The 16,979-nt window shown below is 49.0% G+C and overlaps 1 protein-coding gene across 1 annotated transcript in view; it reads left to right on the top strand.

Annotated features, from left to right (window-relative positions):
- The first annotated feature begins 230 nt into the window (after positions 1 to 230).
- The window catches only part of LOC136947482 (SAM and SH3 domain-containing protein 1-like), a 38,366-nt gene continuing 21,617 nt past the window's right edge, over positions 231 to 16,979 (top strand). Inside the window, exons 1-6 of the mRNA XM_067241578.1 lie at positions 231 to 358; positions 10,445 to 10,495; positions 10,748 to 10,797; positions 15,985 to 16,025; positions 16,480 to 16,566; positions 16,734 to 16,846. Coding sequence (XP_067097679.1) covers positions 356 to 358; positions 10,445 to 10,495; positions 10,748 to 10,797; positions 15,985 to 16,025; positions 16,480 to 16,566; positions 16,734 to 16,846 — 345 coding nt within the window. The 5' untranslated portion in view covers positions 231 to 355. The remainder of the gene's footprint in view (positions 359 to 10,444; positions 10,496 to 10,747; positions 10,798 to 15,984; positions 16,026 to 16,479; positions 16,567 to 16,733; positions 16,847 to 16,979) is intronic.

Raw genomic sequence — 16,979 nt, 5'->3', positions numbered from 1 at the left:
TTGTGGTATGACACTGTGTACAGTGGAATTGTCCAGGCTACTCCCTGACGGAGAACCGGCCTTGTGGTCTGGATGAAATGCTACGACGTCAGTTTCTTATGTGTTATTGTTCTATAATCTGCATTCCCTCATGGGCTCGTCTCTCTTACGTCCCACTCTACCTGCCTTTGTCTCCTTGCGAGCCTCCCTGTGCAGAAGTTAACCAGTCCTTCTCTCTGTTTCCTGCTCCAGGACGGTTCTCTGGGAACATAGATGACCTTGCTCAGGAGTACTCAGAGTACTACAACACCTGCTTCAACGACGTTAGCGACCGCATGAGGAGCTACGCAAACGCCGCGTCTCCCAGGACCTGGACATGGTGAGCGCACACACACCTTGGGTTTATTTTAAGTACCTTTATACCTCCAAACCACCAAGTACAAGTAGGACAGTAGACCCTTATTTGACTTCACAGAACATGTGAGCACAGTTACAAAACTGGCAACCCACTCCCAACATGTGAAAACTGTTACTGGTCTGGCAACCTCTCTCAAGAGCATCCTGTCTGAAGTTGAGTTCAGCCAATGCAATCTCTACATTTCTTGAGGCAAACACTAATTTTTCGAATATCCTTTTTATAACTCATAATACACCCTCCCCATTAGACCAGTTTATAGCTTTACATAGTGGGATTTCCGCCGAATGCATAGCCAACAGGCTGAGGAGAGAGAGAGAGAGAGAGAGAGAGAGAGAGAGAGAGAGAGAGAGAGAGAGAGAGAGAGAGAGAGAGAGAGAGAGAGAGAGAGATGAGGAGAGAGAGAGAGAGAGAGAGAGAGAGAGAGAGAGAGAGAGAGAGAGAGAGAGAGAGAGAGAGAGAGAGGAGAGAGAGAGAGAGAGAGAGAGAGAGAGAGAGAGAGAGAGAGAGAGAGAGAGAGAGAGAGAGAGAGAGAGAGAATAAAAGTAGAATAAAACCTGGCTAGTCCCCTCTATCCTCAGGCTACTACCCCTGGAGGGTAGGAGTGTGAGACGTGTGAGGAGGATATGCAGGAGGAAAAGAGAGAGAGAGAGAGAGAGAGAGAGAGAGAGAGAGAGAGAGAGAGAGAGAGAGAGAGAGAGAGAGAGAGAGAAGAGAGAGGGCGAATAATCTAGAGTGAGTGTTTGTGGTTGTGACTCTTTTCTAAAACAGTTTGGTCTGAAAGGGCCTGTGCTGGGTGGGTGGGGGGGATTGGGGGTCCTTGTGTGGTTCTGGAGGGGTTCTGGGCTCCTTTCAGAGAGATCTAGGGTAGTGGGGCACCCCTGTGTTGCCAAGCTACTGATGGAGATATGAAAGAATGCAGCTGGTACTGGCAGCAAGTGGCTCTCCCTTCTTGCAGCGCACCACACACTGGGGGTTAACTCACACACACATACATACATACAGACATGCATCACCTCTCTCTCACGCACACACACACACACACACACCCACACACACACACACACACACACACTGACACATACACACACACATACATACATACATACATGCATCACCTCTCTCACACACACACACACCCACACACACACACACACACACACACACACATACATACAGACATGCCTCACCTCTCTTTCTCTCTCTCTCTCTCTTTTTCTCTTTCTCACTCACACACACACATATAGTTTAGCATTCTTCATAGTTAATTGTATTCATTTAGAATCGGTATCCATTTAGCCCTGAGCCCAGACGAACAATCTAATTTCAGAAAAATTCCTTAATACCAGTCACAAGGCGAATCTTCATGAAGAACTCAGCACAACTAATGTATGTCTGTCAGATTCAGAGCAGCAAAGCAGCCAGCATGTCTGTTCCACGCCTGCTGCCATCCTTCTGGATGGTTCATATGTTATCCCCACTTGTGTCAGGAGTCAATTAGATACTCTTATGTGATGAAAGGCATGAAGATGGAAGATAAGAGTAAAGGTGATGTTAGAGTGGAGTGTGTAGGTGTGTGTGTGTGTGTGTGTGTGTGGACTGAAGTGGGTCATCTGTGTGTGTGTGTGTGTGTGTGTGTGAGTGTGTACAGTATGTGAGGGTTGGAGGGGTTCCATCCTGGGCAGATAAAGTGGAGGAAGGGGAAGCAATCAGGACTGGATTTACTGGCTGGGGAAGTCTGCCTGCAGGGGGCTGGCTAGGGGGCTGGAGGCCTTTGGCCAGGAGCCTAGAGCTAGTAGAGGCTAGGGACCCAGGGATGTGGCTAATGCCTGGGGCTGGACTGGAGTTTAGACCCAGGCTAGAGTTGTGACCGGGACTAAGGTTGGGACTGGGGGGTATCAAAGATGTGTGAAGAGGACATGGGACATCGAACAAGGGAAAAGGAAAGAAGAGTAGCTTATAAGAGCCTGCAGCTGCCCCTCTCCCACAGCTTAGAGAAGAGAGAGAACTAGAACGAGAGGTTGGTGGGAAAATGTTGACTGCACAGAGTGATGTTCAGGAAAAAAGGAAGAGGAGGATGGGACAGAGATCAGATTATATCTATGCTCAGAACTCTCACGTAAAACACGCGCACACACACACACATAACTATATGCTTGTACAGTCAAATGTTAAACCTTTTTCATCACACTCCATACCCATACGGGATGCATCATATGATGCTATGCAACAACTGAATCCACGACAGCCAAAATGACTTTTTTCAAAGATGGGATTTCTAGCCAGGTTTTCTAGACTGTCCCAGCGCAGAGATCCTCCAGCCAGCCTTGGGTCAGTTGTTTATGCCAGCTTGCTCGACACTATGCTCCCCTCTGTGCTTGTGTCTCTGGAGATCTTGGTCACAGAGACCTTAGTACCAGTTAGCTATGATAACCTGGAATGAGAGAGAGAGAGAGAGAGAGAGAGAGAGAGAGAGAGAGTAGGAGGAGTGAAATTGGAAAAAGCAGTGAGGGGAGGAAGGAAAGGAGGGGAACGGAGGAGAGGGGGGAGATAAAATAATGATTGTCTCACAAGAAATGTGTCCAATAAGAATGGCTGCCTGCCAGTCCCTTCCAGAAGCTCTCTAGAGATCAATAACAGTGAGATAAGGTGGACCTGCTCAAAGGCCAGACTGATGGGCTGGCATTTAAAACCCCCTTGAGGGACATGGCCTTTCAGGGCCCGGTCGTCATAGCTACAGGCTACCAGGGTCTTCTGGGACATGCAAGCCTCTCCTCCACCACCACTCCTCTCTCTGCCCCTTCTTCTCCATCCCTTTTTTGAACGCTTTTGTCTTTTTCTCCTTATTTCTCTCATCTTTTCTCTCCTTCCCTGAGACACCTCATCACCGTGGCCTGTCTGGTCACTCTGTCCACCTCTGAGGCATGGAGGTCTAGGCGGTCAGAGATCAAGGTAGCTGTGACTCGGCCTGGTCCTTGCACCCCAGTTCGATGACATACACGTGACAGCAGACATAGGAAGACTGGGACTACACTGTGAGAGGCCGTAGGATAGAAAGCCTGCCTGGTCCTGTTGGTCTGTGGAACTGCTGAGGGCCTGGATCTAGACCACAAAGCTGCTGCTGCTGTTGGAAAGTCCCCTCTCAGGAAGCCCATTGGTCCAGCTTCAAAGGATCAACACACTTGGTGTCCTGTTTCACTTTCTCTTCCCCGCAGCCCATGATCCTCCAAATACACCCATATCGAGGTCACTAAGTCCAAGCACGTATTTCATAAACGATCCAGTTTTGCTTTCTTTTCCTCTCCACCGTTGTTTCTCCTTCCTGGCTTGTGTCTTGGAACACTTCCGTTTTTTTCTGCTGTCAGACATTCCGTTTCACAAACAGAACAATACAAAAAAAACTCCAGGGGGGGTTTGTGAGATTTGACCAATACTTACTTTTCCCGAGGGGAGTGCCCCGTTGACTAAAACCGTGTCAGTTTCTGTTGTATTTAGAAGTGTTGACAAGTTGGGCCCTGGAACGGAGCCCCCCCAACCCCACCCCGGCCTTACAACCAACTGTTGACTGAAGCTCTTAGCGATTGCTATCTGGGTCCCCGTTTCCTGTCGACCTGTGCTGGCTCCTCCCCCCGCCCCCCCCACCCCCCGCCTCTGTGTTGGCTCTGTGGGGGGCAGACCTGCGGAGGGGGACACAAAGGGGTTAAACAAACTTCCCCACAGAGAATGAGACGTATGGATTAGCTCTTATCACGCAGCCTAGCGTTCCTATACAGCCAGGCTGACTAGGCTGCTTCCACTGTCAGCAGGACGAGTCTGGCCCAGCACAGTTAAGCCCCACTAGATCCACTCTGGACTCCATTCACATAGAGGTTCCCTTTAAAACATGTTATTGACAGTAGGTTTTTTAAAGGTTACACATGTATTGTAGCAATAGTCAATATGCTAGAGGTTGTTATGGTTGACGCTACAGATGTGTTGGAGATACGGCATGTGCTGAGACTACTTCGTTCAAGTGTTTTGAACGTCTTGAGCTCATCTTGAGTCTCTCTCAAGTGTCTCCCTCGCTCTCCGACTCATCTCTGTCGGAGGTGTAGTCTCATTGCTCTTAGCAACGTCAGCCTCTAATCCGATATTTAAATAGTTGCAGTAGCTTGTTGTTCTGTTTGTCTGCCTGCCTGCCTGACAGTCTTTCTGTCTCTGACAGTTGGCTTGGATGTTTGCCTTTATCTGTTTGTAATTGTCTTTGTCCAGCAGTCTGGCTGACAGTTTGCATGTCTGTTTTTCAACCTGAATGCCAGTCAGTCTGCCTTTCTGCATTGCCAGTCTGTCCGTTAGCCTGTCTATCTGTCTTTGTTAACAAACCTCAAAGATGCCAGGAAGACAGGTAATAGAGACAGAGCACACGGATCGCTCCAGGCTAGGCGTGAATGGACTGGCTAGGTCCAGTCCTCCACTGAGGTAAACACAATTGGAGTTTTCCCATTGGATGGTAGGTCACCATGTTTAGAAACGATGTACACATTTATCTCCCGTTGGAATGTCTGTCCTTAAGCAGCCTCTAGTTTATCATGTCAAATATTTTACATATCCCAAGGGGCTTGACAATAGTACGCCATCCACAAAAGAAGTGTGTACCTGACTATTGTGATTGCACAACATTCAGTAACCACTTAGACTCCCTAGACTCCCCTATTGTCTGGAAGCTTCCATGTTTAATCCCTGGTAAATAAACCAACCAGGAGGAGACAGGAAGGCCTTTCTAGACTCCTCTGGTGTGGTTGAGCTCATCCCCAGCTCCTGATGTTACCAGGTTAGCATAATTGCTGCAGCTGGAGGGGCCTTGCTTGGCGTGGTTGGCAGGGTTCCAGGACTCGAGCCTGGGCTTGTTTGGTGAGAGGGAGGAGAGGCAGGAGCTGGAGTTATTTACCCAGGTGAGGGGCACCCTTGTTCATATCAAAAGTGGGTCAGTTCAACAAGGTCACACTAGCCCGCTAGCTAGCGACAACAAGGAGGGAGGGATGTGTGTTTCTCTAGGCTTGATTTTTGTCTTTGTTGAGACTGACAGTGCCAGTGAAGACACAGGACTATCAGGAGAGGCTTATGTTTGGTGTGTGTGTTTGTATTGTGAGATGTAAGGTCTAATCCTGGGAGTGGTTGAAACTATATTTAGCTGAAGTTCTGTGTACTGCAGAGTTTATCTTTTATTATTTGACTTAGTTCTGGATGAGGACTCTGACACTGGTATTTCTAATAAGACAGGAATTTGTGAAGGAATACCAGACAAACATATGACAGTGCATGTGGGTTTATTGGTTAAGAATTCCTTGCACTGTACACACACACACACAAACACACAGTGTATGGAGGGGTTAGTCATAATCCGGACAGTGTTTTCTTGTAAATGTTACCCATAGGTCTGCAGCAGCAGCGTAGGGCTGGCTCTCTAGACTGAGGTGGAGTCAACTGCAGACCAGAATCTCTCTGTTTCTGTGTGTGTGTGTGTGTGGTATCTTCAGGATCAGCTCGTTCAGCAGGCCTGAGCAGAACACTCTTGTTTCTCTTTAACCGTCACTTTGGGTTGGTCCCGGTCACGCACGCACACACACGCACGCACGCACACACACACACACACACACACACACCACCATGCCACACACCTACTCAAACCAAAGCATGCCACACATGCTCAAAGAAGTCCAACACCAAGGCTGTGGTTCCAACATATGGTGTGTGTTTTTTTTATGTGTGTGTGCGTGTGCGGGCATGTGTGTGTGCTTGTGCGTGCATGCTTTTCGGTTTCTGCTCTAGCCTGGTGGTTTTAATGTCCTTGACTTTTGTCTGACTCTGCCATCCCTTCCTCATTGGTGTATATCAGGCTAGGGCCTGCACCACCAACACCACTGCCTGGCTGGTGACTGGCCTACAATGATATGTAAGGGAGTGGGCTGTGGCAATGGGAGTGTCTTGGTACATTGGTAGTGTTGGTGCTGTGGTAGTGTGTTGGTGTATTTAGCTGTCTGAGACTATTCAGACTGGAAGGCTTTTCTCTTTAGTGTGGTAAGTGTGTTTTTGTGTTTGCAAGTCTAGTCAGACTGTCAGAATGTTCTCTGTCTGCAGGGGAGACCTTGTGACTGTCATTAGCCTCACTCTGATTGCTCTTGTCTGCAGGGGGGATGACAGGACCAGACTTGCCACATATGTCAAGAAGCAGCGTCAGTTTGGTTTCTAAGCAGTGCAGTTGGAGCAGATCCATATTGCCAAGATGAAGTGTCTGTACTATTAACAAAGTGTATACTAACTAACAAATAATGACTCTTTCCTCCTGAACTAACCAAGGACACACTTGCACACACACGCAATATGTACCCATCTGGACACACACAGGCAAGCACGGCAAAAGACACGCACACACTCGCATACCTTTAAGGAGAAGTGGAGCAGCATCTCAGACAGGTTTCAACAGTTCATGTAAAGGAGAACACTCCCCCTCTGGGAGTGTGTGTAAGCGAGATCTCAGCATCACACACTGCATACACACACACAGATCACTTTCATTTCCAGCTTGCCTGTGGAGTTCCCTGCTTGCACCTGCAGACATGCCTCCAACACAGCAGTCCACAAGGCCGGCAGAGGATCACCTTTACCTGCCCTTATGTGGAGTAGCTTTTCCTTGAGACCCCCTTCTTTTCCCTTCTTCTTTCTCTACTTCACTACCTCTTTCACAGGGATGGAGAGAGAGAGAGAGATAGAGACTGAAATAGAGGAGGAGGTGGAACAGAGGTCTGCTTTGTGTTCTTGTCTTGTTTGGACTCTGGAAGTGTGTTTTTGTGCTAGGTAGTGAGGTACTAGATGCTATATAGTCAGTGGGCATGGTGCCTGTAAATATACACCAGTGGAAAGACTGGCATATCAGCCTCTTACCCTGGAGCGGGCATCAAAGAGGATCTGATAACAAAGGACATGAAACACCACCCTCAGGAACAGAGCTGGAGTGTGTGTGTGTGTGTGTGTGCCCCAGTTTTTTGCACTTGCATGTGTACAGTGTGTGTGTGGGTGTGCTCCGAGCCAGTGAGAGCTGTGTCTGTCACTGTCCGTGCAGCACACAGCCCTGTCCGGGCCTCCATGTGAACAGTTTTACATCCTTGGGCCTCTACCTGTTCCCTGGCTTACGGAAGTCCCTTATCCCCCTGGCCTCTTCTGCTGACTCTCCTGATTTACACTCGGAAGAACTGACATCCGGACTGTCCACTTCTATAAGTGTTCTAACAGACATGCAAGCAGGCAGACCGACAGACAGACAGACAGACAGACAGACAGACAGACAGACAGACAGACAGACAGATACAGGCAGAGACAGGCCAGAAGACAGGCCTAGGTTGCTACTGGCTAGCAAAGGCTAGGCAGAAGCACTGGTACACAGTCAGATTATCTTCTGCAGGGAACCACAGTGTTAGATGTTGACTCATTTGAAGGTGTTGGACTTGGTCAGGACCATGGCTTCACCTAAGTAACCGAAAGTAATAAATCTCTGTAAATGGGTTCTGACAGCTCTGATGAAGTCTCTCCAGCTATTCCCATTGCCAGTTGTTCTCATCTGTTTCCTTGTTTCCTGATAACATTTGGGAAATGGTAATGCGCATTACACAATGGTAATGCGCACACACACAGAAAATCTCCCTTCATGTCTCCCTCCACTTTAGAGGAAGTTGCTACTCACTTCCCTTCCTGATGTCTAGTCATTCAGTTACTGGATTTCATTGGTAGGAAAAAACGATCCAACACCAGCTCTTCCTTTGATTGTCTGCCTTCATGCTCACTGGGATTTCCTTCTGTTAAGTCAAAGGTCATCCAGGGTGTTTTTGGACGACCTTTGATTTCCCAATCAGAGTCAGTGTTACTCACCCATACCCCAGTCCAGTACTGCAGATGCATGACTGGAATCATGACCTCTGTGATTAGGAAAGACATAGAAAGCTTCTGGCATGCAGAGGCATTACATGAAGTCCCAGCTGGACTAATCATGTGTGGGTAGAGCTGGGAGGCCAGGACTGACTGACTGTCAACCCTCATCAGCCTCCCACAGAGAGCAAGGCAAAGGAACTGAGTCATTTGAATTTCCAAATGAACTACCTTGGATAATATTGTCTTATTTTTATCCACTGAACTTTTTTAAAATTATTATTGGGCTATCATCTGACATTATTAAAGTAGCAAATGGTAAAATAGATACACAGGGGGAAATGTGATTGTACAGATTAGGAAGACCATTTCAGAACCAGAATGTCAACAGCTGATTTAGGCTGAAAGTATGATGAGGAAGCTGGTGTATTTCGGTGTGAATTGGTTTTCCTCAAGGCTGTGTAATGGCAGCACACTTGTTCTCTGAATTGTACACTCATGTGAATGAAGAGCAGTTCCCATGTAGTGAATCTTCCCTAGAACACTCAAACAGGTGCTGAGGTACTCAGAAACACAGTTAGCTTGCTAGCATTAGCTTCTTATCTTCACTACAGTAACACATTCCACTGTGGAGGGGATGGGGAGGTTACTGCTGTTGTTCTACTGGGAGTTTCAATATAAAAGGGATTAATATGAGACGGGGACTGAAGCCACACAACCTTCACATTTTCATTTCAACATTTTAACACTCAGAAAAATGGCTTGCTACACTTTTTATACAGCAGGCTACTGTACTATATAGTCACATGTTTTGGTGATACTTGTTATTACAGGTTAATGTGTGGATAGTTATGTTAAAATGCAAATGTACAGCCAAAGGCTAATAGTCAGTTGGTTCTGGATTGCAAAATAAACCCATGTCTTCCATAAAGGACTGTACGTCTGCCGTCCATCCCTTCAGCAGGCTTAACTTGGCAGCGAGAGTTGTTCCAATTGGTTTATCCGGTTATCTGTCTCTCTCTATTACTCTCTCTCTCACTCTCTCTCTTTCTCTCCCTCACTCTCTCTTTCCCTCCCTCCCTCCCTCCCTCCCTCCCCCTCCTTCTCAGTCGAAAGCGTGTGTCAGTAATGTCTGGATAGGCCATAATAACAGCAGCTGTTTTAGACATTATGCTACTGCTAATCTACCTCACTGACAGGGTAAACAGACCTGAGCGATGGGGCTCAGGGCAGGAGAACAGCAACAAGAACTTGTCTAGGGCCAGGGAGGTCTCACACCACACGTCAAGTCAGGGACACACCACCATCCCCACTGTTTTCCTCCATAGTCAATTCATGTATATCATGGCTGCGATCTACACTCAAACCCATATTTCTAGTCAGACTTGAATTCATACTTCTCATCATTTTTAGACAGAGTAGATTTCTTGATGTTGGTCGTGATTGATGAGAGAGTAATTTGAGGTGTGGTGATGCTGTGATGATAGGGCCATGCAGGTGAACAGCAGAGTGGTGTTCCTTCTCTTTGACAGACTTGTCGTACGAGGGCGGAGCCAGCTAGCTAAGAAAGACACCCACTATGCCGACTGGCTGGCCATTGCTTTGTTTGTTGAGTTGTTCAAACTACATCTAGTGTTGAAGTAGGTAATACCACACACACACACACATACACACACAGACTGATGGACTCAAACACACATGCAGACTGACAGGCACACACACACACACACACACTCTCTGTGCCCTATAGGTGACTGAACCAACAGGTTTGGCAGGTTTGTGAATAGCTCAGATGAGTGGTGAGGTTTTCAGCTGTTCAGATGGGGTGTGCTTTAGGCGTGTGCCTGTTCACACGTGTGTGATTGTTTTTGTGTTGACGTACAGGTCGGGACGCGTGAACACCCCTGCGGGGTCACCCCTCCTTTTCTCCTCTTGTTCTTGATGCTCCAACATCTCTATCTTTTCATCGTGGTGCAGTGCTGGGAACAGAGCTTCGGTGTTTTACAATGCTGTGATTTGTCATCGGTTTATTTCGGAAGCCTAGAGTCTGGTTAACCAGCGAGTGTCTGTTCACCATTCATCTAACCTCTCCCTCCTTTTCCTCCCCTCCTCCTCTCCATCCCCCTCTCCTCTTTTCCCTCTCTTTAACAGGACAAAGTAGACTCCAGTTCCACCTCCCTACAGCTCCGCTCAGAGATCCAGGTAAGCTCAGAACAATCCACACCGTCTCTAAACCCGAGAGGTAGAATGTGGTGACATCAGCATTACCTTATTTTCCGTACAATACGGTACACACTCCTTACTGGCCTCCCTCCAGAGACTAGAGCATGGTCTTACATCTAAGTGATTAGAGCTTTACAGAGACATGTGGTATTCACGTTGTCTGAATGTTCGACGTGTCGACATCAGAAGCTTTCCGTGCATGCCTGATCGCAGTACCTTTTCTGTCCACAGGAGTCTCTGGGCTTCAGCAGTGAGATGTCCACTCCAGAGACAGAGAGAAAGTAAGAACCTCTCCGTCCATGTCTCTTCTCTCTCTCCCTCACTCTCTCTCTGCTTATGAGGACACACACACGTGCAAGCATCCGGACGCACACACAGACAAAGGGCACAGACACACACAGCACGACACACACGCACACTTACATCCCGTAATCACTTGAGCATGATGTACAGTCACATGCATCATCCCTCCTTCATCACTGACATGCTTACATAGACAGTCATCAGTGTTGAAGGACACTCACATGCCCACACACACACATACAACCACACACACACACACACACACACACACACAACCACACACACACACAGCCTGGCTCAAGCCTGGACCTGGATATCTGTCACGTCCCTCTGTGTGCCCCTCCCTCTGCAGGTGGTTCTCCAGGCTTCCTTCCTGCCATTGTGTGCACTGGGGGGAGGGAAGGGGAGAGAGGGGTGAGGAGGAGAGGGGAGAGGGGGGAGAGGAAAGGAAGGGAGGAACTGAAGAGTCATAGAGAATGAATGAATGAATGAGAGAGAGAGAGAGAGAGAGAGAGAGAGAGAGAGAGAGAGAGAGAGAGAGAGAGAGAGAGAGAGAGAGAGAGAGACAGAGACAGAGAGAGAGAGACATAGAGAGACAGAGAGAGACAGAGAGAGGATAGGGAAGGAGGGAGGGAGGAGTAGACCTGGTGTCTTTGAGTCCCGGTCCATTGAGCAGGACATGGGTGGGGCTGTCCTGCTGGATTTGTGTGTGTGTAAGAACCACAAATGTCCACCTCTCAGACCACAATGGCCCAGTCAGTGACACACTCTTCTCTGGGGACATGACCATCAGTCACAAGACTGCCCCAGACTGACATCACTGCAGAGACCCAGTGACATACCAGGGTCCTGGCCCGTGGCGTTGGAGGGGGGTGGGGGGTGGGGGATGGGTGCAAACACTCTACAGGAGGGCAACAAACACCCTACAGTACTCTAGACACCACGCCGTGTCACCAGCCACCTCTGGGATTTAGACGTGTTCCCGGGGGGGGGGGGGGGGCCTGAGCCCCATGTGTGTGTGAGGGAACACATACCACAGGCGTGATCCGTGCTCCCCGGCTCCTCACAGCGGAGGAACACGAGCCCGGGGTGATAGGAACCAGATGAAGGAGCAGGGAGGAGGAGGCCCCAGAAGCCTCTCAGAATGAGAGGGGGCCTCCTTTGTTTCCAGGGATCTCTCACTCTCTCTCTTTCTCTCTCTCTCTCTCTCTCTCTCACTCTCTCTTTCTCTCTCTCTCTCTCTCTCTCTCTCTCTCTCTCTCTCTCTCACACTCTCTCTCTCTCTCTCTCTCTCTCTCTCTCTCTCGGTATTTGCACATCTTTACTCCCCCATGCAGCCCCCCTATATTGGGGGAGGGAGGGAGCAGGTTCATTCCGGAGGGTTTTTATTGACAGGGAGGCCTGGCTTCACCCTTCTTTCACCCTGACACTTCCTGTCTCCCTCTTCTTCTCTCTCTGTCTCTCTGCCCCTTCTCTCCCTGCCACCGTGCTGACGTTTCGCTAAATCCCATGGAGCCCCACACCCCAAGGCAGGCGGTGTCCCATTTCTGCCCTCTCCCTCTCTGTCACCCACACGGCCCCTCCCTCACCCCTCCTCTTCCAGCTCTCCTTCTGACCCCCTTTTCACAGCCTCTGCTCTTTCCTTTCATTTTCCCCCCGCCTATACTTTCATTGCTTCCCTTCTTTTTCCTTTTTATTCTTTACCAACATGCTACATCCCTCATTCTCTCTGCTCCCTAGCTCAGCGGTTGTCTGGTGCAGCCATCTATCATGGGTAGACAGACTGGCCCTCTCCCCCTTTCTCTCTCTCTGTCTTTCTCCCTCTTTCCACACTCCCCCCCCCCCCCCCTTTATCGGCCTACCCATCACCACCTCACACTGGAGGACAATGGCCTCACAAGACATTACCCAGAACCCCCTGGGCCATGCCACCCATGCCCGTCCGGGGCTCTCCATACAGGAAGCAGGCACCATTCCCATAATACATGGCATGCGAGGCGTTGCAGGGAGGCGATGACAGAAGACTGCTTGGAGCGCAGGACAGAATGGGAAGGTGCAAGCATGGATCTTCCTGTGGTCACGGTTGATTGATAAGTGGACACAATACTTTTGGCGTGGAGAGAAAAGACTAGTCTTTATTGGCCAGAAAGGACAACAGAGGTGACATACTTTTGTTGAAGAATAACTCTGGGATAAGCCTTGGTTGGCCAACTGTCAACGATCTATAAACCTTCTCTTTGAAGGGCTTTCAGAGGTTTGACCTGCGTTTGTTGGCTTGTTTTCAAAGTTCTGCTGATGGTGACGTCATGACAAAGGTGTCTGCAGATGGATGGTTGTTGTAGCAACACAGTCATGTTGGAGGAACACAAGCGTAGCAGCAAGATAACTGTACTCACCAGAGGAAAGGTGTCCTGTCCCTCATGGAACAAGGCGGAGACCTTGTGTTTATGATGGTGTGTGTGTGCGCTCATGTGTGCGCGCGCGTCTGTGTGTGCGAGGCGTGTGAACATATGCTTGAGCATGTCCTGTCCAGTCTCTTGACTACCCTCAAGTCATGGAGGATATCCCTGTGACCTCTGACCTCTACTGTGACCCCTGTCAGGGTCGTTTCCTTGCTCTTCCTGTCTGAGCTCTACCGGGCCACCCAACACATTGTCTGGCAGGAACGCTGAGTCCTGCCCGCTGCAGGTCAGGTGGCAGGTGTGTGACACACGCACACACATGAAAGACACAATACAACACACATAAACGTACATATAAAAACACACACACGTGTACATGTATCCATATATACATTTCATCATCAGCATTCCCTCCATGACGAAGTGACAACAGATGCTCACATTTCCACACCCACTCGGTTAATATACAAACCACCAATCAGAGCACTGGATACCTCCTCACTGATTTGCTCTGCTGCTTACGGATTCACTGCCAGGTTTCTATTTCTCTGTGTGCCCCACAACGGTACCACACACTACTTCTAGCCTCCACACTGGACTATTAAGCTGAGGTGTGTGTGTGTGTGTGTGTGTGTACACAGCATTAGTACCCAGGTCACTGCCTTCCTGGTCTCATGATTCATAAGTAGTCCAGCGTAGTTCTATGAACTTATGACTGTTGAGGATTGAAGTAGAGACGCATGCCGAGATTTAAACCAATTAAAGCAGCCATACAAAGACATGCACTGACAGCCTGGGGGAGAGCGGCATTCACTACTCCTTGACTAAAGAGTGTGTGTGTGTGTGTGTGTGTGTGTGAGAGAGAGAGAGAGAGAGAGAGAGAGAGAGAGAGAGAGAGAGAGAGAGAGAGAGAGAGAGAGAGAGAGAGAGAGCGAGAGGTTAATTTATAGAGCGTAGAGCAGACCTCTTGCAGAAAGCTCCTCTACTACTCACCCCTTCTTATTAGCATTAGCCCCGGCCCCGGCTCTCCCACTGCATAGCAGCCGAGACAGGATATGAGAGAGGGATGCAGAGAAGAGGAGAGTGAGTAAATGAAAGAGAGAGAGGCAGAGAGCAAGGAAGAAAGAGAAGGGATAGAGGGGAATGGACGGAGGGAGAAACGGAGGGGGATAGGATAATAGAAGGAGAGATAGAGAGAAAGAGACAGACATAAGAGGAAGATAGGAAGGTGGAGGGGCCAAGCATACATGCCTCCATTCAATTAGCATCTCATTAGGTTGCCATGGCAGCCAGGCTTTAAGCGGCGGTAAACTTTCCCATAGCACCAAGAGGGCCGTCATGCCATTACACACGCACGCACACACACACACACACAGAGTGAAGGAGGCTGAGACAGATGTGGCATGGTTCTTGTGCTCCACCTCTACACACCTCAGCCAGCTTGTCTATGACAGGAATGTGAAGCATGGACACTATGCACCTTGCTATGTGTGTGTGTGTGTGTGGTATGTGTGTGTGTGTCTGTGATGCCTTTAGCAGGGAGGGCAGGTCTATATCTCCCCCACATGGAGTGTGTGATGTCAGGTCTCGATGAATTCCTTCATTAACGTAACATATGAACGTAACACACGCTGCCGTAGAAAACCACTCCAAAAGTCGACAGTGAAAACCAGACGTGACCGAGACACCGCTCTGTCTGAACTACAGGAGGTCATGCCTGTTTACTCCTCACTGGCTCACCAGCCCAGGAGACAGGGACGAGAGAGGTTGCGAGAGGAGACAGAGGAGAGAGGGAATGGGAGGTGGGCTTGCTGAATGACAGTGTCTCTGTGCTCCGACTGGAACATTTATTTGCGTCTGGAATAGGCAAAATGTTTTGCAAACTTCATCAGCTTCTCAATCCAGTTATTTTCCATGTCCTCTCCTCAGCGATCTCTCCCTCTCTCTCTCTCTCTCTCTCTCTCTCTCTCTCTCTTTCTCTCTCTCTCTCTCTCTCCCCCTCTCTCTCTCTCTCTCTCTCTCTCTCTCCTCGTGACTGTCTATCTTCAGAAGGGAAGTGGAAACACAAACAGGCTGAGTCTGCCCTGTGGTTTCTACTCTCTGGCTTTCTCTGGCTTTCTCTCTCCCATCGTTTGCTCCTCTCCTTTTCTCTGCCAACACCCATCCTATCCTCATATCTTCATCAGCCTCGGCTCTCTTAGAAATCTCTCCTCTACCCACTCTTCTTTAATTCTCTCACCCCTATCTGGCGCTCCTCTCATGTCAATCCCTCTCTCCTAGCCACCTTTCTCATTTCCTTTCCTCACCTCATCTCACCTCCTCACCTCACCTCCTGTCTCATCTCCTCCCCACACCTCCTCTCAGCTCTCCTCGTATCCTCTCACCTCTCCTCGTGTCCTCTCACGTCTCCTCTCCTCACCTCCTCGTTCCTCACCTCCTCTTTTCCCCCTGATCCTCGGGAGCCTGTCTTCCCCTTCTACCGTGTTTCACCACTGCCCCCTAGTGGTCAACACATACCACAGCCAATACAACCGTTCCCTTCTTAAACACATTATTTAATGTAGTTTGTAAAATGCCTGTCCTCACTTATCCTTCAGTGTGTGGAAATGGAGGTTTGACAATGATGGAGATGAGAATGTGTTCGATGGTGGGGATGTTGGTGTTGGAGGGAGTAGGGTATGTTTGATATGAACTTGTGTATTTTTGTGGTGTGTTTGCGGTGTGTTTGTGGGATGTTAATGTTCTCCTGTGTTCTTCTTCCAGGATGTCTCTGCACAAGTCCAGCTCAGAGGACGGCTCTGGAGGTTAGTGTCATCTACACACACACGCATACACACACACTGGGATAGAGACGCACATAAACATCACACACACACAACACAGTCACATTCATACCAATAAGACTCCACTGTACAAAGATTCAACAGACACACATTCCACATCCATGGCAGTGCATGTGAACTGTGGGTGACCCAGGGACAAAGATAGACACTTTAGTAGGAAACTAGGGGTGAGGATCAGCATTCCTTCCCACTGGCAAGTCTCTGTCTAATGTGTATTAGAAATTCACGAGTGTGAGATCTGGCTTACACACACACACACACACAGAGACACACACACACAGAGACACACACTCACACAGACACACACCGAATGGCCTTAAAGGCTGACCGAAGGATCCCATTGTGTCTTTATCAGATGCCCTAACTCCCCAGTCAGGGTTCTACATAAACACCCACTCTCTCTCCTGACTCGCAGGTAAATGGGATAACAAGAAGAAGAACAAATCCTTCTGGCAGAACTTCCGGAAGTCTCAGAAGGGAGTCGTGAGGCAGATGTCGAAAGGTTCAGTACTGATTCTGTCATCCTTCTGTTTGTTTACCCTATGTCTTCACCATCTCGATCTACCTCCCATATCCCCACAAAGGGAACTTTGAAATACTGAGACATGAAATCCTGCTCCTCTACTTGCCCCCTTCCTCACTTCGACCTTTACCCTTTGACCCTGGCAGGAGAGGACATTGGCTACGTGGCCAGTGAGATCACCATGAGTGATGAAGAGCGTATCCAGCTGATGATGATGGTGAAGGAGAAGATGATCACGGTGGAGGAGGCTCTGGCCAGGGTAGGAACCAGTCCTCTCTCCTGGGCCCAGCCTGCCTCTCCTGGGCCCAGCCTGCCTCCAGCACGCCCCACCCTCCTGCTTCATCTCTCAGGGATGGAGCTCTTACTAAAACGACTCACACCTACTAACATGT

The sequence above is a fragment of the Osmerus mordax genome, chromosome 8, assembly GCF_038355195.1.
Source record: "Osmerus mordax isolate fOsmMor3 chromosome 8, fOsmMor3.pri, whole genome shotgun sequence".
NCBI lineage: Eukaryota > Metazoa > Chordata > Actinopteri > Osmeriformes > Osmeridae > Osmerus > Osmerus mordax.
This window is presented reverse-complemented; position numbering and strand designations above follow the sequence as displayed.